The sequence below is a fragment of the Melanostigma gelatinosum genome, assembly GCF_949748355.1.
Source record: "Melanostigma gelatinosum genome assembly, chromosome: 4".
Classification (NCBI taxonomy): domain Eukaryota; kingdom Metazoa; phylum Chordata; class Actinopteri; order Perciformes; family Zoarcidae; genus Melanostigma; species Melanostigma gelatinosum.
In genome coordinates this window covers 11,902,500-11,916,036 of record NC_136637.1, presented here as the reverse complement: position 1 = coordinate 11,916,036, position 13,537 = coordinate 11,902,500, and the positions used below count along the sequence as shown (strand labels likewise).

At 41.6% G+C, this 13,537-nt stretch overlaps 1 protein-coding gene across 3 annotated transcripts in view; it reads left to right on the top strand.

The window, feature by feature from the left end:
- The window catches only part of rabgap1l (RAB GTPase activating protein 1-like), a 118,329-nt gene that overhangs the window by 69,576 nt on the left and 35,216 nt on the right, over positions 1-13,537 (top strand). For all 3 annotated transcript variants that reach the window (XM_079267079.1, XM_079267078.1, XM_079267080.1), the window contains one exon: positions 11,127-11,240. In XM_079267079.1, coding sequence (XP_079123205.1) covers positions 11,127-11,240 — 114 coding nt within the window. The remainder of the gene's footprint in view (positions 1-11,126; positions 11,241-13,537) is intronic.

Sequence of the window (13,537 nt, the reverse complement as noted above, 5' to 3'; positions counted from 1 at the left end):
CGTGACGTAATATCGCCATAAATGAGCGTGTTCGAGTCTGTCTCTGTCTTTCTCTCTCTTGGGTGCGTGCTATGTAGCAGCAACACACAATTACACCCTACAATGACCATAATTGTTTTTTTGGGATTGCTTGTGACAGCCCTAGTGTCCACCTTCGGTTGCAACTGCAACATCAATCTGAGCACTGTTGATAAATCACAGCTTTTTATGCATGCGATGAATATAGCAGCACCACAGCAAACCCGTTTGTTTGGACACACACACCGATTCTCGCTCCCTCCTGGTGTTTCACATGAGATCCTGTAGTGATTTCTTTTTTTCAAAGGGGGGGCATATTTGCAAGTAGCACTGCTGCTCCTAGTTATAACATTTAGTTACACTGTCTCCAAAAATGGTCGCAGTCTGTGTGTGTGTGGGTGTGTGTGTGTGGGGGTGTGTGTGTGTGTGTCGTTTCTTTCACACAAGTAACGAGAAGAATGAAAGACACACAGACCCAGCTCCACATACAGGAATTCACATAACTATATACACATCCGTGGACCGACCCGCTGAGTGTCTGACCCTCCACTCACTCCACCTCTATCATCCCTTGGGACCTTCTGTCCCCACATAACAGACACTCAACACACATCCTGCAGTAAAAAACACAACACACAGAAAATGTCAGATATCTGGGGGGATGCACTTTATCCACTGACCTCTCTCAATGATGCCGTGTGTGTGTGTGCGTGTGCGCGCGAGAGAGTCCGTGTCCGAGAGAATCTCATCCTGCTCCAGATCCAAATTTTTCCCAACCAAATGCCGACTGGAACAGTACATCACATTTCTTTTGTTTGTTTGTTTTAGTTTCATAAGTTCCTTCTCTGTGGCACCATAATATAAATCCTCAAAATACTGTCAGGAACACCGTGTTACTTTTGCAGTGAATACATTGTAAAACTACATTCAAATTGAACACAAAGAGTGACATCTATGCTGGAGAAGTCAGTGGAAAATGTCAGAGAGGGACACAGTCTCACTCTATTAATGTAAAGAATCATCCAAAATGGAAAAAGACTCTTTCTTAAGCTCTGACATTTTATTTTAGGGCTGCAACTAATCTCCTCATTAATTAATTAACATCAATTAATTCTTTTTTTTTAATTGACAAGAACAATTTTGAAAAAATATCTATCATGATTTCCCAGAACCAAAAATGGAGATAAAATGGAGAAAAGCAGCAAATCTCCATATTTCAGGAGCAGGAAGTAAAACATATCAACACTAACTGACATGCATGTTTTGCGCGGGGTGAATAATGTCTTTTCCCGAAATATGTTTGAAAGAGCTGACCCTTAAAGTAAGACAGTTAGCATTGAGTGTAGTTATTTTATGAACAGAGTTTTTCTGGGTGTTTGAACATCTGGTTGACTGGTCAACGAGTGGCGGCATGCCCTTTCATCAAGCCGCTTTAATGAGGAAATGTTTGGCATTTTTCGATGATAAATGACTTCAATCAGCTGTCAATGTTGGTGATTAATTGTCTGTTAATCGACTAACTATTATTGCGGATTTAATTAAAAACAAATGCAGATGTTAACCATAATATCGAATCCAGCTCTGTTACCGTCAGCTCTCTGGCGTGTCGAATGCTTTCTCAAACCTGCTTGCTTCTCCCTAATTTCACTGCAAGCAAAATGAGAAGTTTTTGCGTTTTTGCTTTCTGTCTGAACACGGCACCTGCACTCCCGACTCAGCTTATTGAAATGCAGAACCAGCCGGACCATTAAAATGCCACGGTAGCGATACAGAGACAGATGAATTTGCAATCTGCCAGGCGGGCCAGCTGTTGCACCCCCCACCTCCCCTCAACCCTCCAGGGAAGCCTCGAGAAACTTACTCGCCAGCGACAAAGGTCTGAGGGGGGGCTGGTTTTTAATTAGCGGGCTGCCGTCCTCTGCATATCACACCAATAGATTGATTCACTGTGACCCACTGAAATGAAGAGAAATGAGGAGTGTTTGTGGCAGCCAGGTGTGTCAGCATAGAGGGATGTCAATTTCACGTCCGGCTGTCTGAAGGCTAGACTTTGAATTCATGAAGTGTGATAGAGGACATTTTTCCTTATATAGATGTTCAATCTCTTCAGTAATCTGGCCAGTTTTAAAGGATAATTGTTTCCATTCCAAGACCAGGTCATGCTCCGTGAGCCTCAGTTACAAACTCTTGTATCACCTAAATTGAATCTGATGTGTCTAATAGTTGCCCGACAAAATAGAGGTCATGTCTTACACTGTTTCAAATTCTTTAGCAAGTAATATATAGTTCATACCGCATTCAGCCTAGTTTGTTTTCTCAAATCATATTTATTTTTTCATGAAGCCAGAAGGTTCCTCAGTGGGAGTTGATGGTAGACCTTTGAATGGCTTGGAAAGCATTTTATTTACCTCCTATCTTCATAGTCTACTGTTCCACTGATGAACAAAGGGAATCCTCATAGGCTAACTAGTCTTTACTGCATCACATGGGGCTAGAATGCCTTGCTCAGAGGCTTGCTGCAGCAGGGTAGACTTTGGTCCATGCTTCTCAAGTAGCAGTGTTGTAGTACGGCTATTTAAAGGTCTCTGTCTCGTCTCGGAATCAACCCTCATTCAGTCTCTGTCTCAGACAAAGAGCACTCTAGAGTTCACTAAACTGCCTGGATATTGTCCAAATTATCGGTTATCATCATTACTGTGATTGCTCATAGAAAACACAAGAAAATTCCCACACACGAAATTCACCTCTGCATTGCCTTTTGATTATGTTCTCTAAGACATCTCTCATGGTACATACACACACATACAGTATATATCTCATATATATATATATATATATATATCTTTCTTTTCCTCTTTCCTTCTTCTGCCTCTGTTTTTTGGGGGGTTGATGTAAGGTTTTTGTGATCCAAACGCAGCCTGTTTGTCACTTTCAGTCCTGGCCTTCCATTGAAGGAGCTGCCATCCATCCAAAAGATGAAGAGGGTAGCTAATATTCTGGCTGTCAGTCATTCTGCTACCACTTTCCTCTTGCTCTCCCCTATCCACCCTGCGTCCTCTGTCTGCCTTTCAAAGTCATTTCTCCATCCTTTCATATCTGTACTTAACATTCTCTACTTAATAGATCATTTACTATCCTCTGGCTTCCATTTGAATGTGTCTGACGTGAACAACAAATGCTGTTGCGTTACACTGAAGCAGACATTTCTTCCAACCAGTTTGGAGACTGGTTTATGCCTGGAACAACTCCAGGGTGCAGCTCTGCAACAGACATGCTCTCTGACATACCATTCTGCTGGTTTATCACAGCCTCTGTTGTCCAGCACTGCCCATCATGCACCACTCCCCACCCGCGCTGAAGCCCGGCTCAGATGGCGCAGCACTTGCTTTTGTTTTCTCAATCCCATCAGAGAGAATGGTGCATTGAATTCATTCAATTGATCCGCCTCTCTGCCAGGGTGAGAACTTATTGAGCCTGAGAATAGGATCAATAATTAGGTTTGACAGTGTATGGAGAGATAAGTAACACATAAACAGTAGAGTAACGATTTCTCTCATCAGCTTCAGGAGTGTTTTACTGTGAAACCTGCTGTGAAACCTGCCTCAAGGAGCCGTTAACCTACCGAAGACAATGAAATTACTCCTTGATTTGATTGAGAGTTTTAGTGACATGATGCTGATTCCTAAAGATATTTTTCTACACGGACAATAGTACGATTCAGGAAAGAAAAACTGAATTTGAATGGGATAAGAATTCAAAAATGATGAATGTTTACACAAAACATTGTCGCTAAGTTGCTTTAGTCCAGAAAGCTGTTCTGGTTTAACACGGTCGTGACCCATTCCTCCCTCCTCCTTCAGCTCTCACACTTCAAGTACCAGCAGGCTGCATCAGCCTCTCGTTGTTGGATTTACTGCTATTTGTTTTTGGTTGTCCAGATATATATTCAACTAAATATAGTATTGATATTGCCCCAGTAAATGATGCTCATTTCAATCATTTGCAGCTTCTAACCCTGCTTATTCCTACTTTCACCTAACCTTGCTTTGACATTCTTTTTACGTATGTGGGGACGTTTTAGATGTTTCAACGAATACATTTAGGGATAGACGGTAAAGATTAAAATCCTCCGTAGGGCTAACAAATTCAAACTTAACATGTCCAAATATATGTCCATCTGTCGGTGGTCAGAGACGGTGTCTTACCCTTCAGTATAGTCGTGATATGTTCCTGTGTAGTGTCATACAACTACACTAACACTCTTGAGGAGAAAGTCAGACGGGGTTGCGTTGCTCCACTCATTCATGGAGCTTCTGTTGCATCACTTGGGTGGCAAGTTAGCAGTTTTGTTAATGTTGTGGTATAGATATGTTAAAGGGTTCACTATGGTATAAACAGTGTGGCAATATCTCACGCTATATATACAGTGTTGTCATATCAGTCATCTGTTGTGTGAACAATCACACCATTGGATTAATTCGTGACAAACACACACACGCATCTCTCCAGGTATGGACCGTGTTATCTTATCCAGTCATGTATGTTTCCCTTCAAATGGCAGTTGCTGGAGTTTTGAAGTAAAACATTTAGGTTTTGTCTGTAGCTTTGCTCCCTCTGTAATTATTCTGTAAACACAGTTTGACTTTGTACCCAGCAATCTGTCTTCATGTTTGCCTCCAGCGGTTTAACGCTAGCAGCATCCTCTCTGATTGGCTGGGCTGTCACTTTAGGACTTAGTGGGCTCTGGGTGTTCAGCTGTCTGAACCCAGCGTATTTCGCTGCCACCTCATCGGTTTAGCAAAGCATGGCTGCCTCTCTGTCGAGGGGCTCACCAGCCAGCACCCTTCCACACCCGGGAATTACATAACACTGTCAGAAGAGAAGGGTAACTTGAGAGCTCGCTGCTCTCTCTCTCTCTAAAAGAGGAGGAAGATAGAGCTGCTTCTAAGGTTCTACATTTGCATTTTTACATTTTGAGCATTTAACTACCACTTTTATTCAGAGAGACTCTATGTGAAATAGAGAAATAATGTGAAAGCAGGTAGGTGGCTCATTATCTTTCTCGAGGACATTTTGACAGGATTCAGTCCTGATGATCAACGGACTGACTCATGCTTTTAAAGCAAAATGTAGCAGTGTGGTAAAGCACGCATACGTGTGGGCATTATTTTTGTGTTCGTCACTCCACTTTGTGCTTCACATGTCTCATGTTTAAAAATGACCAGTGTGGGTTGCAAGTCTCAGATCAGCATTGATGACTTTTTCCCCTATTTAGAGACAGACTTGCTGAGTCCTGATACTGTATCACAGAATACTGAAGTAGTGGATCTGGTGTAGGTACAGCACGCCCTGTATTCTTTCAGTGGAAAAACTCGACCAGTCTACCTGATACTGTGGACACTCGGATCAGGGCAGCATGACTAGACCTCAAATTAATGACCAGTGGCCCTGACGGTACCCTGGTTTCATCTTTCCTTCCTCTAGATAGGAGGAAGCTGACAGAGCCTAATAGCCAGAAAGGTAAACACTAAGTGGAAAGAGGACTTAACCTGTCGGCTGTAGGAGCACACTTGACATGGAACAACTCCGGTGTCAACTCGGCTGTACCAGCTTCAGAGTTAATTGTTTTTATAAAATGACAGGTGTTTGCTTGTATTGCCTTCAAGCTTAATACAAATTAAAGCACAGTTCCCAAGGCAGTGATTAACATTTAAAATGTCCCACATCAAGCAGCTGCCCTTTTATTGCTTTCCTCTGCTGGGATTGCAGCAAAACCATTTTAGTTCCAGCCATTGGAGCTTGCTCTTTCTCATATGTTGTGCAAACCCACACTGGTTTAATTTATAACCAGCATTCATTCAGCTCATCATTATTGTATGTTTGTCTGCTATTTGTCGCCCTTCAGAATGTCCCAGAGCCAAAGGTAGTGATGTCAAATCCCACCAACCAAAGGGTATTCGATGTACAGTTGTATAAACAAATCCTCAAACTCAAAAGGCTTGAACCAGCAATTATAAAGTATTTTTCCTTGTTCGAGGACTTAAACAATTGCTCGGTTATCACAATTGTTGATTATATTGTTTCAGCACTGCTCCTGTTGCTTTTAGCCCTCTTTTTTCCAAGAAATACGAGACTGCGTTTGTATTAGAATAAGCTAAACAGTACATATGAACTTCAGCTGTCAGACACTTAATGTCATTTGACCAGTGTGGTAAAAATGAATTGCTGTTGAATGGAGACGGATGTGGAGGTGAAGTACAGTTCTGGTCAAATCAGCAGTTTTTATTTTTAGCTGTGTGTGTTAAATAGGTTACCTGTTGGTGAGGCCTGAGTAATGGACCGTCTGCCCAACAAGCCCCCAGGCTACAATTAGAGGAAGCCTCTCGTTCCCCTCTTTGTACATATCTCTCTCTCTCCTGTCTTTAACTCTCTCTCTGTGTTATCTGTCTTGATCTGTCTCTTTTCCCTCCGTGCTCTTTGTTTCTCTCTCCTTCTCTTCGTATTTCCGTCTCCTTTTTTGTCTTTGTTTTCCGCCTTCAGTCAGTTAGTTTGAAAGCCACCAGGGGATAAATCTGACGGGTGCACACAATGCTGCAGAATAAAGACACCGACAAACTACACACACACACACACACACACACCCATGGTATGTTGGATTCAGACTGATGGTGGACACTGTTGATGGAATCCCCCTGCCTGTGCTAATGCTTTTTTTAGAATACCTCCATATTTATTATGTCATCTGTACAATGCTGAGAGAGTCTGTGCTGATGTGTGACATTCCTGCAGCTTATTTGTGCATGTGTGTGGGTCAGCAAAAGTTGATTGTGTGTGTTTGAATGAACTTTATTGCATTGACTTTTGTGCTTTCATGCATTGCTGTGCATGCTTGCTGACTAAAGTGCATACACACAAATATTTGTGTGTGGCTCTGACTTGCACTCTACAGGCTTTCCTTCTCACTCCTGTGGACCAGCTTACTGAAATTTACATGTACTGGTTTTGCCAATCAGGAAGGATCCAACAATCCTTCTGGTACCGGTTGTATAAATCATCACACACCGCAAACCACCATCCACTTTTTTCAGCAACTGAAAGAGCAACATGGAAACTAAGAGGATTACCTGCAGTCAAGAAAAGCCTTGTGTTCTCTTCAGATATGATGCTGCCACTCTTAACATGGTCTTATTGCAGCCACAGTTCCTCTGTCCTCTTCTTACCCCTGTCGGGAAATAGAACAATCCCATCGCTAACAGCCTTCTTGATCCCTCCCATTGATTCACTTGTGGCAGTGCTGGGAAGATATTCAGGCCGAAGATCCTTTTGATGGTCTCGATACTCGTGATGATGCTGAACTCACTGCTTCTAGCTGTGCCACACTCAATGACGACGTCCAGCTCTCTCTCCTGCTCCAGAGGATGATGACTAGTGGTCCCTTATGGTGTTGGATGGGCAAACATCTGTATTGGCCCCGTTAAGCCTAGAGAGCATGAGCGCAGACAGGGTCCCCTGACCTGGTCTCTATGAAGCTTGTTAATTTGCCGGCATTCTTATGCAAGTTCACGGTTTGACAGCTGGTACTGTGAGGAGTCAGTGGGTCTGTCCCTGTTAGGCAAACTGCTATGCAAATTGTCCGTGCAGGAGCGAGTGAGCAGACCTACAGCGGCTATTAGAGGGCACTCTACCCGTGCCCATGAAACGAGGGTTATAGGGTATATTCTCTTTGTTTTTGTGTTTGTGCCAGCAGTGTACTGCAGGGATGTTGAACTGGGGCACTGTGACGGAGAACTGATGCTGCTGATGATGCTGCAGTTTCTCCTGAACACCTCGGCCTCCCTGCAGAGATCAAAGAGCTGCCAGCTTCAGCATTCGCATACGTTCACACTCCACATCCACACACAGCATATAAGTCTGCTTCCATCACGCACATAGCAAGAAGAGATGTACATTAATCAGCTCAGGTGGACCATTTATAGAAATATAAAAATGAACTTGGAAGACACTGACGGGTAAGACTCACAGCAACTGCGTCTTTGTTGATCACTGAACAAACGTACAATGTTACTTGTCAAAGTGGGGTTTACTGAAGACAATACGAGCTGGATGAAGTGGTGCTACATAACCTCTGCAGTAGAGTAGTGACTGCGGAGATGAAGCGAACATAATGATAATTTCATCCTTTTTAAAATATTCAAAAAACAATAATAGATTCACTTTAAATAGTAGTCCAACCCATTTACTGTTTTGTTTTGATATATATAGTTGTTGCTAAAGACAATTACTAAATTCTACTATTACAATTTCTTTGAAATATTGTAATCATCATGAACACTGGAACATTACAGATGAAAACCTCATTTTTAAGTTTAATAGAGAACAATGGTGCATGAAATATGTAAAGAATCACTGTCGGAGAACAGGCTGCACACTGAGATCATAGGGCTTTAACGTCTGCGTGTTTTCTTTCTGCATTGAAAATGGGAGGAGAGGGGCACATTTATAGGAGGAACATGGAGGTGTAAGGAGAGGAGGGGAGGAAATAAAGGAGAACAGAGAAAAGAAGATGAAAGAGAAGTATCTAATGGGGAAGAAAAGGAAATGGAGAAAGCAGTGGTCATGGTACGATGGGAAAAGAAGTAAAAAGAGCGGAGAGTATGGAAGAAGGAAAAGGGAGGAGATGGAGAAGAGGAGGAAAGGGTTCAAGGGTAGAGGGAACTATGCAGGAGGAATTAATAGAGAGAGAATGGGTTCAAGACGAGGAAGGAAGGAGCTTACGCAGAGTAGAGGACGTCCGCACTTCATTTTTTGCAGTGTTTTTTGAGTAATGAGGCTGTTAATTAGTAGAGACATGCATGGTTTATTAAATTAAAGTGTTTACAACTTTCACTGTCAACCAGATTCTTGCTGGTCTCAGCTGATGTTGCCATGGTAATTACGGTGTCATAAATGTGTTTGTTATTGATGGGTAGTTAACTCAAAAGGTAGTTTATTAATCTTCCGTCTGTAACTCCTTTAAAAGTAATGTTTTTACTCATGTAGTAATTAATTAAACTGTTCCTTGTGCGGTCGTCCTCTACTCTCTTGTTAATGTTTCTCACTTAATTGGTCTTTGTGAGGTTCAGTCTTCAGTCTAGTTTAATGGAAATAGGGAGCATTGTTTTCTTGATAAGTAATTAATCATTTGATCTATTAAACGTCAGAAAATAAGGAAAAACGTACGTCACATTGTGATGTCATCAAGTTGATTTTGTCCAACCAACAGGTTTATAGCATAAAACAACACAAAGCAGCAAAATATTACTTATACGATGAATCCATTATCAAAATAGTTGCTGATTCATTTATCGATGATCAACTAATTGGTTCAGTGACTTAATTGTTTTAGCCCTTAAACGTAGGACCACCCGAGCTCACACCTACCGTCTTGGATACTGTCCATGGATATCTTTGATATCTTTTCAACAGAGGACAAAATATATCCGGATATATCCGTTCCATTTTATACATTTAAATATGATTTACGTTATCAATCTTTTGTGTCCCATTTAGGACAGTTGTTTAGCTTTCAGGTTAAGACAACCATGAACATGAGGGGGAAAAATCCCACAGCGCTACCGTCATTCATTTTTTTTCTCGTTTTCTTTTCGCAGAAGAAGCACAATGTAAAACTGTTAGTTCCATTTCTAACACATAATACACAGAATGACACACCACCTCCACACTACAAATCTCATAAAAGCATTACATACAGTTGTGCCAGGAGCTTCTATCAAACCCTTTTGTGGTGTGTTTCCGTGTGTGTAGATGTGTTTTACCCGCCTTGTAGGGACACATCTGTTACACAGTCACATTGTGGGGAATCGCCTTCCTTTTGGGGACAAAATGCACGTCCCCACAACATAAATCATTACATTTTAGGGGGAGGACTTGCGTTATAAGTGTAGGTTAAGGTTAGGCCTGTCCTTCCTTAGTGACGGACCTTTTAAAGGCCTGTTTTAAGGTTCAGACTGGGTTTTAAGGTTCATCTTATAATTAGGTTTAGGTTAGCGGTATGATAAGGGTTGGGGTCAGGCATTTATTTAGGATCAAATTTTGCACACAAAGCACACCTGTAAATAAACAATGCCACCAAAACTTTCATGATTGTACAAGCAATCGGCTGGCGAGCCTGATCCACTTCAATCCATTCAAGGTCTTATCTTTTAGAGTTTCCCTGCATCCCATACATGGTGGCAATGAGGGACCTCCTGACCAAGAGCTCATATGAGCATTATATGTTGCAGTGTTTTACACAAGCATGCTGCAGACTGCCTCCCTTCTTCTTTTCTCGCCACTGTCCGGAAACAAGGAGAGAGGAAAGAAGCAAGAAAGATGAAATTTCTCACTCGCGCACCCATTTTCTCTCTGATACACACAAACGCACATCAAGGCCAGGCAGGCTCAGGGTTGGTTTATCTGCAGCTTACAGTGAGTTGTTGGAGAATGCTGTGCTGCCAGTCTTCTCTCCGGTTGTGTGTATACACACACTACACACACTACACACACACTGTCATACGACAGTGTGTGTGTGTGTGTGTGTGAAAAGAAAGTGAGGGGGAAATAGCAGCGTGCCTGTGTGTGTACAGTATGTGTTTGTGAGTGAGAAGCGCAAAAGAAAACAAGCAGGCCTGTTTGGTATGTGTGTGTACACTGCACTGGCTGTGGATTAGACAGTACAGACTAAGAGACTGAGGCCTGGGGAGTGCTGTTGCAGGAGGAATGGGACAAACACTAATACACACACAACAAAAAACCCCGGAGACATAGCAGTGTGCTGCTTTGAATCATAGCTGTGGACTGATACAGTTGAAAAGATTGCCTTCTTTTCTAAATAAATATTTACAGACAGAGAAAGGATATGTAAGAGCATGATCAGTGTATATCAGGGTTGTGGGTGCTCAGTTTAAAAAAAGTCTTTGCTGTTTGTCATCCCATGAGTCCATTTAAACAAGTGTATAAATCAGGATTTGCAGTATCTTAACCTGCACAACCTCCAGTACACACTGTGTATCTAAATTTGGTTTTGGTGTTGTCACCCGTCTAAATCGTGTAATCCATTTGTGTTGCAGGACTCGGCTCAGGAAAGTGTCATCACCCGGGACATTCACCGCACCTTCCCGGCTCACGACTACTTCAAGGACTCTGACGGAGATGGACAGGATTCACTGTACAAGATTTGCAAGGTGATCCTGAGATATGACACTGAAGGGTTGTGGAGCGGCTTCCGAGTAGAGTAACATTAGAATATACAGTGTACTGTATGTTAACTCACTTTCTCCATGGCATCATGGAACAGAAGGCACATCTCGATACACATTCTTTCATGCTGTGTTCAAACGTTTTTGAAAACTCTCCTGCTGAGAAGCGCCGTGAGATAAGAAGCTAATTCTGAAATGTGCGCTCGACCTTGTACAGTTTGTGCCATTTCCTATGAAGCCAGCTATTAGACAAAAAATGTTTTTTTTTTTTTTTTTTTGCTCCTTTTGGTCCGGCAAGGCTCAGTAGGAATTTGGCATTTCAAGTTGGCTCTAGAATATATGGCTGATAGTGCCCGCCTTTACTGAGACGTCAACATGAACCCTTCCTTCACATGACATACCGGACATACACATACCACTCAGTGGAAAGGGATTCATCTCTTCTTCTAATTTTGAAAGTGGAAAAACATGGTTGCTGTTATGTAGGTGGCAGATTTCTCTCAAATGATCCACCAAAAGTAGTTTCTGAATATAAAGCCTAGTTTCAATGCTGCAGATTTGGACAGTTTTCGAGGCATCCCTTTAACGACTCTTATTAATTCACTGCCATCTACTCAGGATTGCAATGCCAATGCATTATGCACATTAGCATAGGCACGCATAAAAGTACATTTGATTTAAGGAGCCGAGTGAGTTAGGGCAGTGTGTCCACTAATATAGTTTTTAATAACTAAAATCCAGTTTGACAAGTGATGAAATACAGGCTAAGCTCTCTGTACTGTCTTAAATATATAACAATATAAAGATGTGATTTGATGGACAGAAGATACTCAAAGTTGCAACCAGGAAGTTTCATTATGTTCTGATTTTGGCTGTTTGCCTGTAGACATAACGGTTATTGTTTCTGAGAACAAAAGAACCTTTGATAGAAAACTACTAATTCTACTGCAGCAGGGTCTGACAGTCGGCCCCGCTCAGCTCTGCCTCTGGTCTGTCTGAGGCGGGCTCGTTCGCTGCTGGAGACCCCACTGGAGTCTGATCTGAAGGAGTTTCCTGCAGTAGAACTTGCATGATTTCGTTGGATCTAGCCTCAATCAAGACCCCTGTGGCACCTGCAAGATTTGAGACTTTCTATATAGAAATAGATAATCTTCTCGCTGATGGTCTCTTTTACATTATGTAGGTCATAATGAGGCATTTTTATGACATGGAGACCGTTTCATAACCAGTTAAAAGTTCCTCGTAGTAACTTTAACTGTCTGCAGACCCCTTGTCCTTTTGGGGATCAGCCTGGTACCATTTAAAAAAAAAAAAAAAAAAAAACATGCAGTTGAGGCTCCTTTAAAACAAATGAACGAAATAAGGAGAGGGGCCCAGTGGACTCGCATCCTGAGGTAATTACCTGTGAAGACACGAGGTCCATTTTATTCAGACGAAAGCCAAGGTCAGCACTACTGTAATGTATTAAAGCCAGTCTTGATCTCTGTCACTGTGCTCGTAAGTTGTCTGCAGCTGTGAACTCAACCAAGACAATTTATTGTGCACAAGAGTCTTTGCCTTGCCCTGTAATATATCCAACAGCTCTATCACAGAGGAAAAAGATACTTGTGAAGTCAGCATGTATGATTTTAGTAAGTAATCGCATATATAATATTAACACTTAACTGAGCTTGGGTGCAATCTCTCCATGCTTTGAGTACTTCTCCAAAATTGCATCTCAAGAAAATTCCGTAATAATCTTATGATCACTGATGATCACTGGGTAACTAAAACCGTTCTAACACCTATTGAGTTTATTCAGTAACAGCAGAGATTTGGCAGACGACTCATCAATCTGTCGAATTAACAATCAGTACTTCACTCAAGTCTGGACAGTCGGTGTTCACAGAAAACTACATGTCGATGAAACATCTTCGCTCGCCAGGCACACAAACTCATAACACACACAGTATAATTACACACAATATACTATTATTTCTTTAATCAAATAGTCTTGGGTACAAAGCCCGGCCACTAATAACATAAAACATTTTCTTGTACCGAATTTGTCAAATATATACATAATGCAATAAAGAAGATAAGTTTAACAACTAATTAAATTAAAAGTAAATTACACTTCTTGAACAGATCTAACACTGATTTATATACATAACTCTGGAACTACAAATCAATCTGTATATTTAATATGGAAAATTTGTCCCTTCTAAACCTGGTTTACTCATTAATTCTCCTTATCTGATCTACACTCAGTCATTCACTTTATAGTCAGCATTAAATTGAGG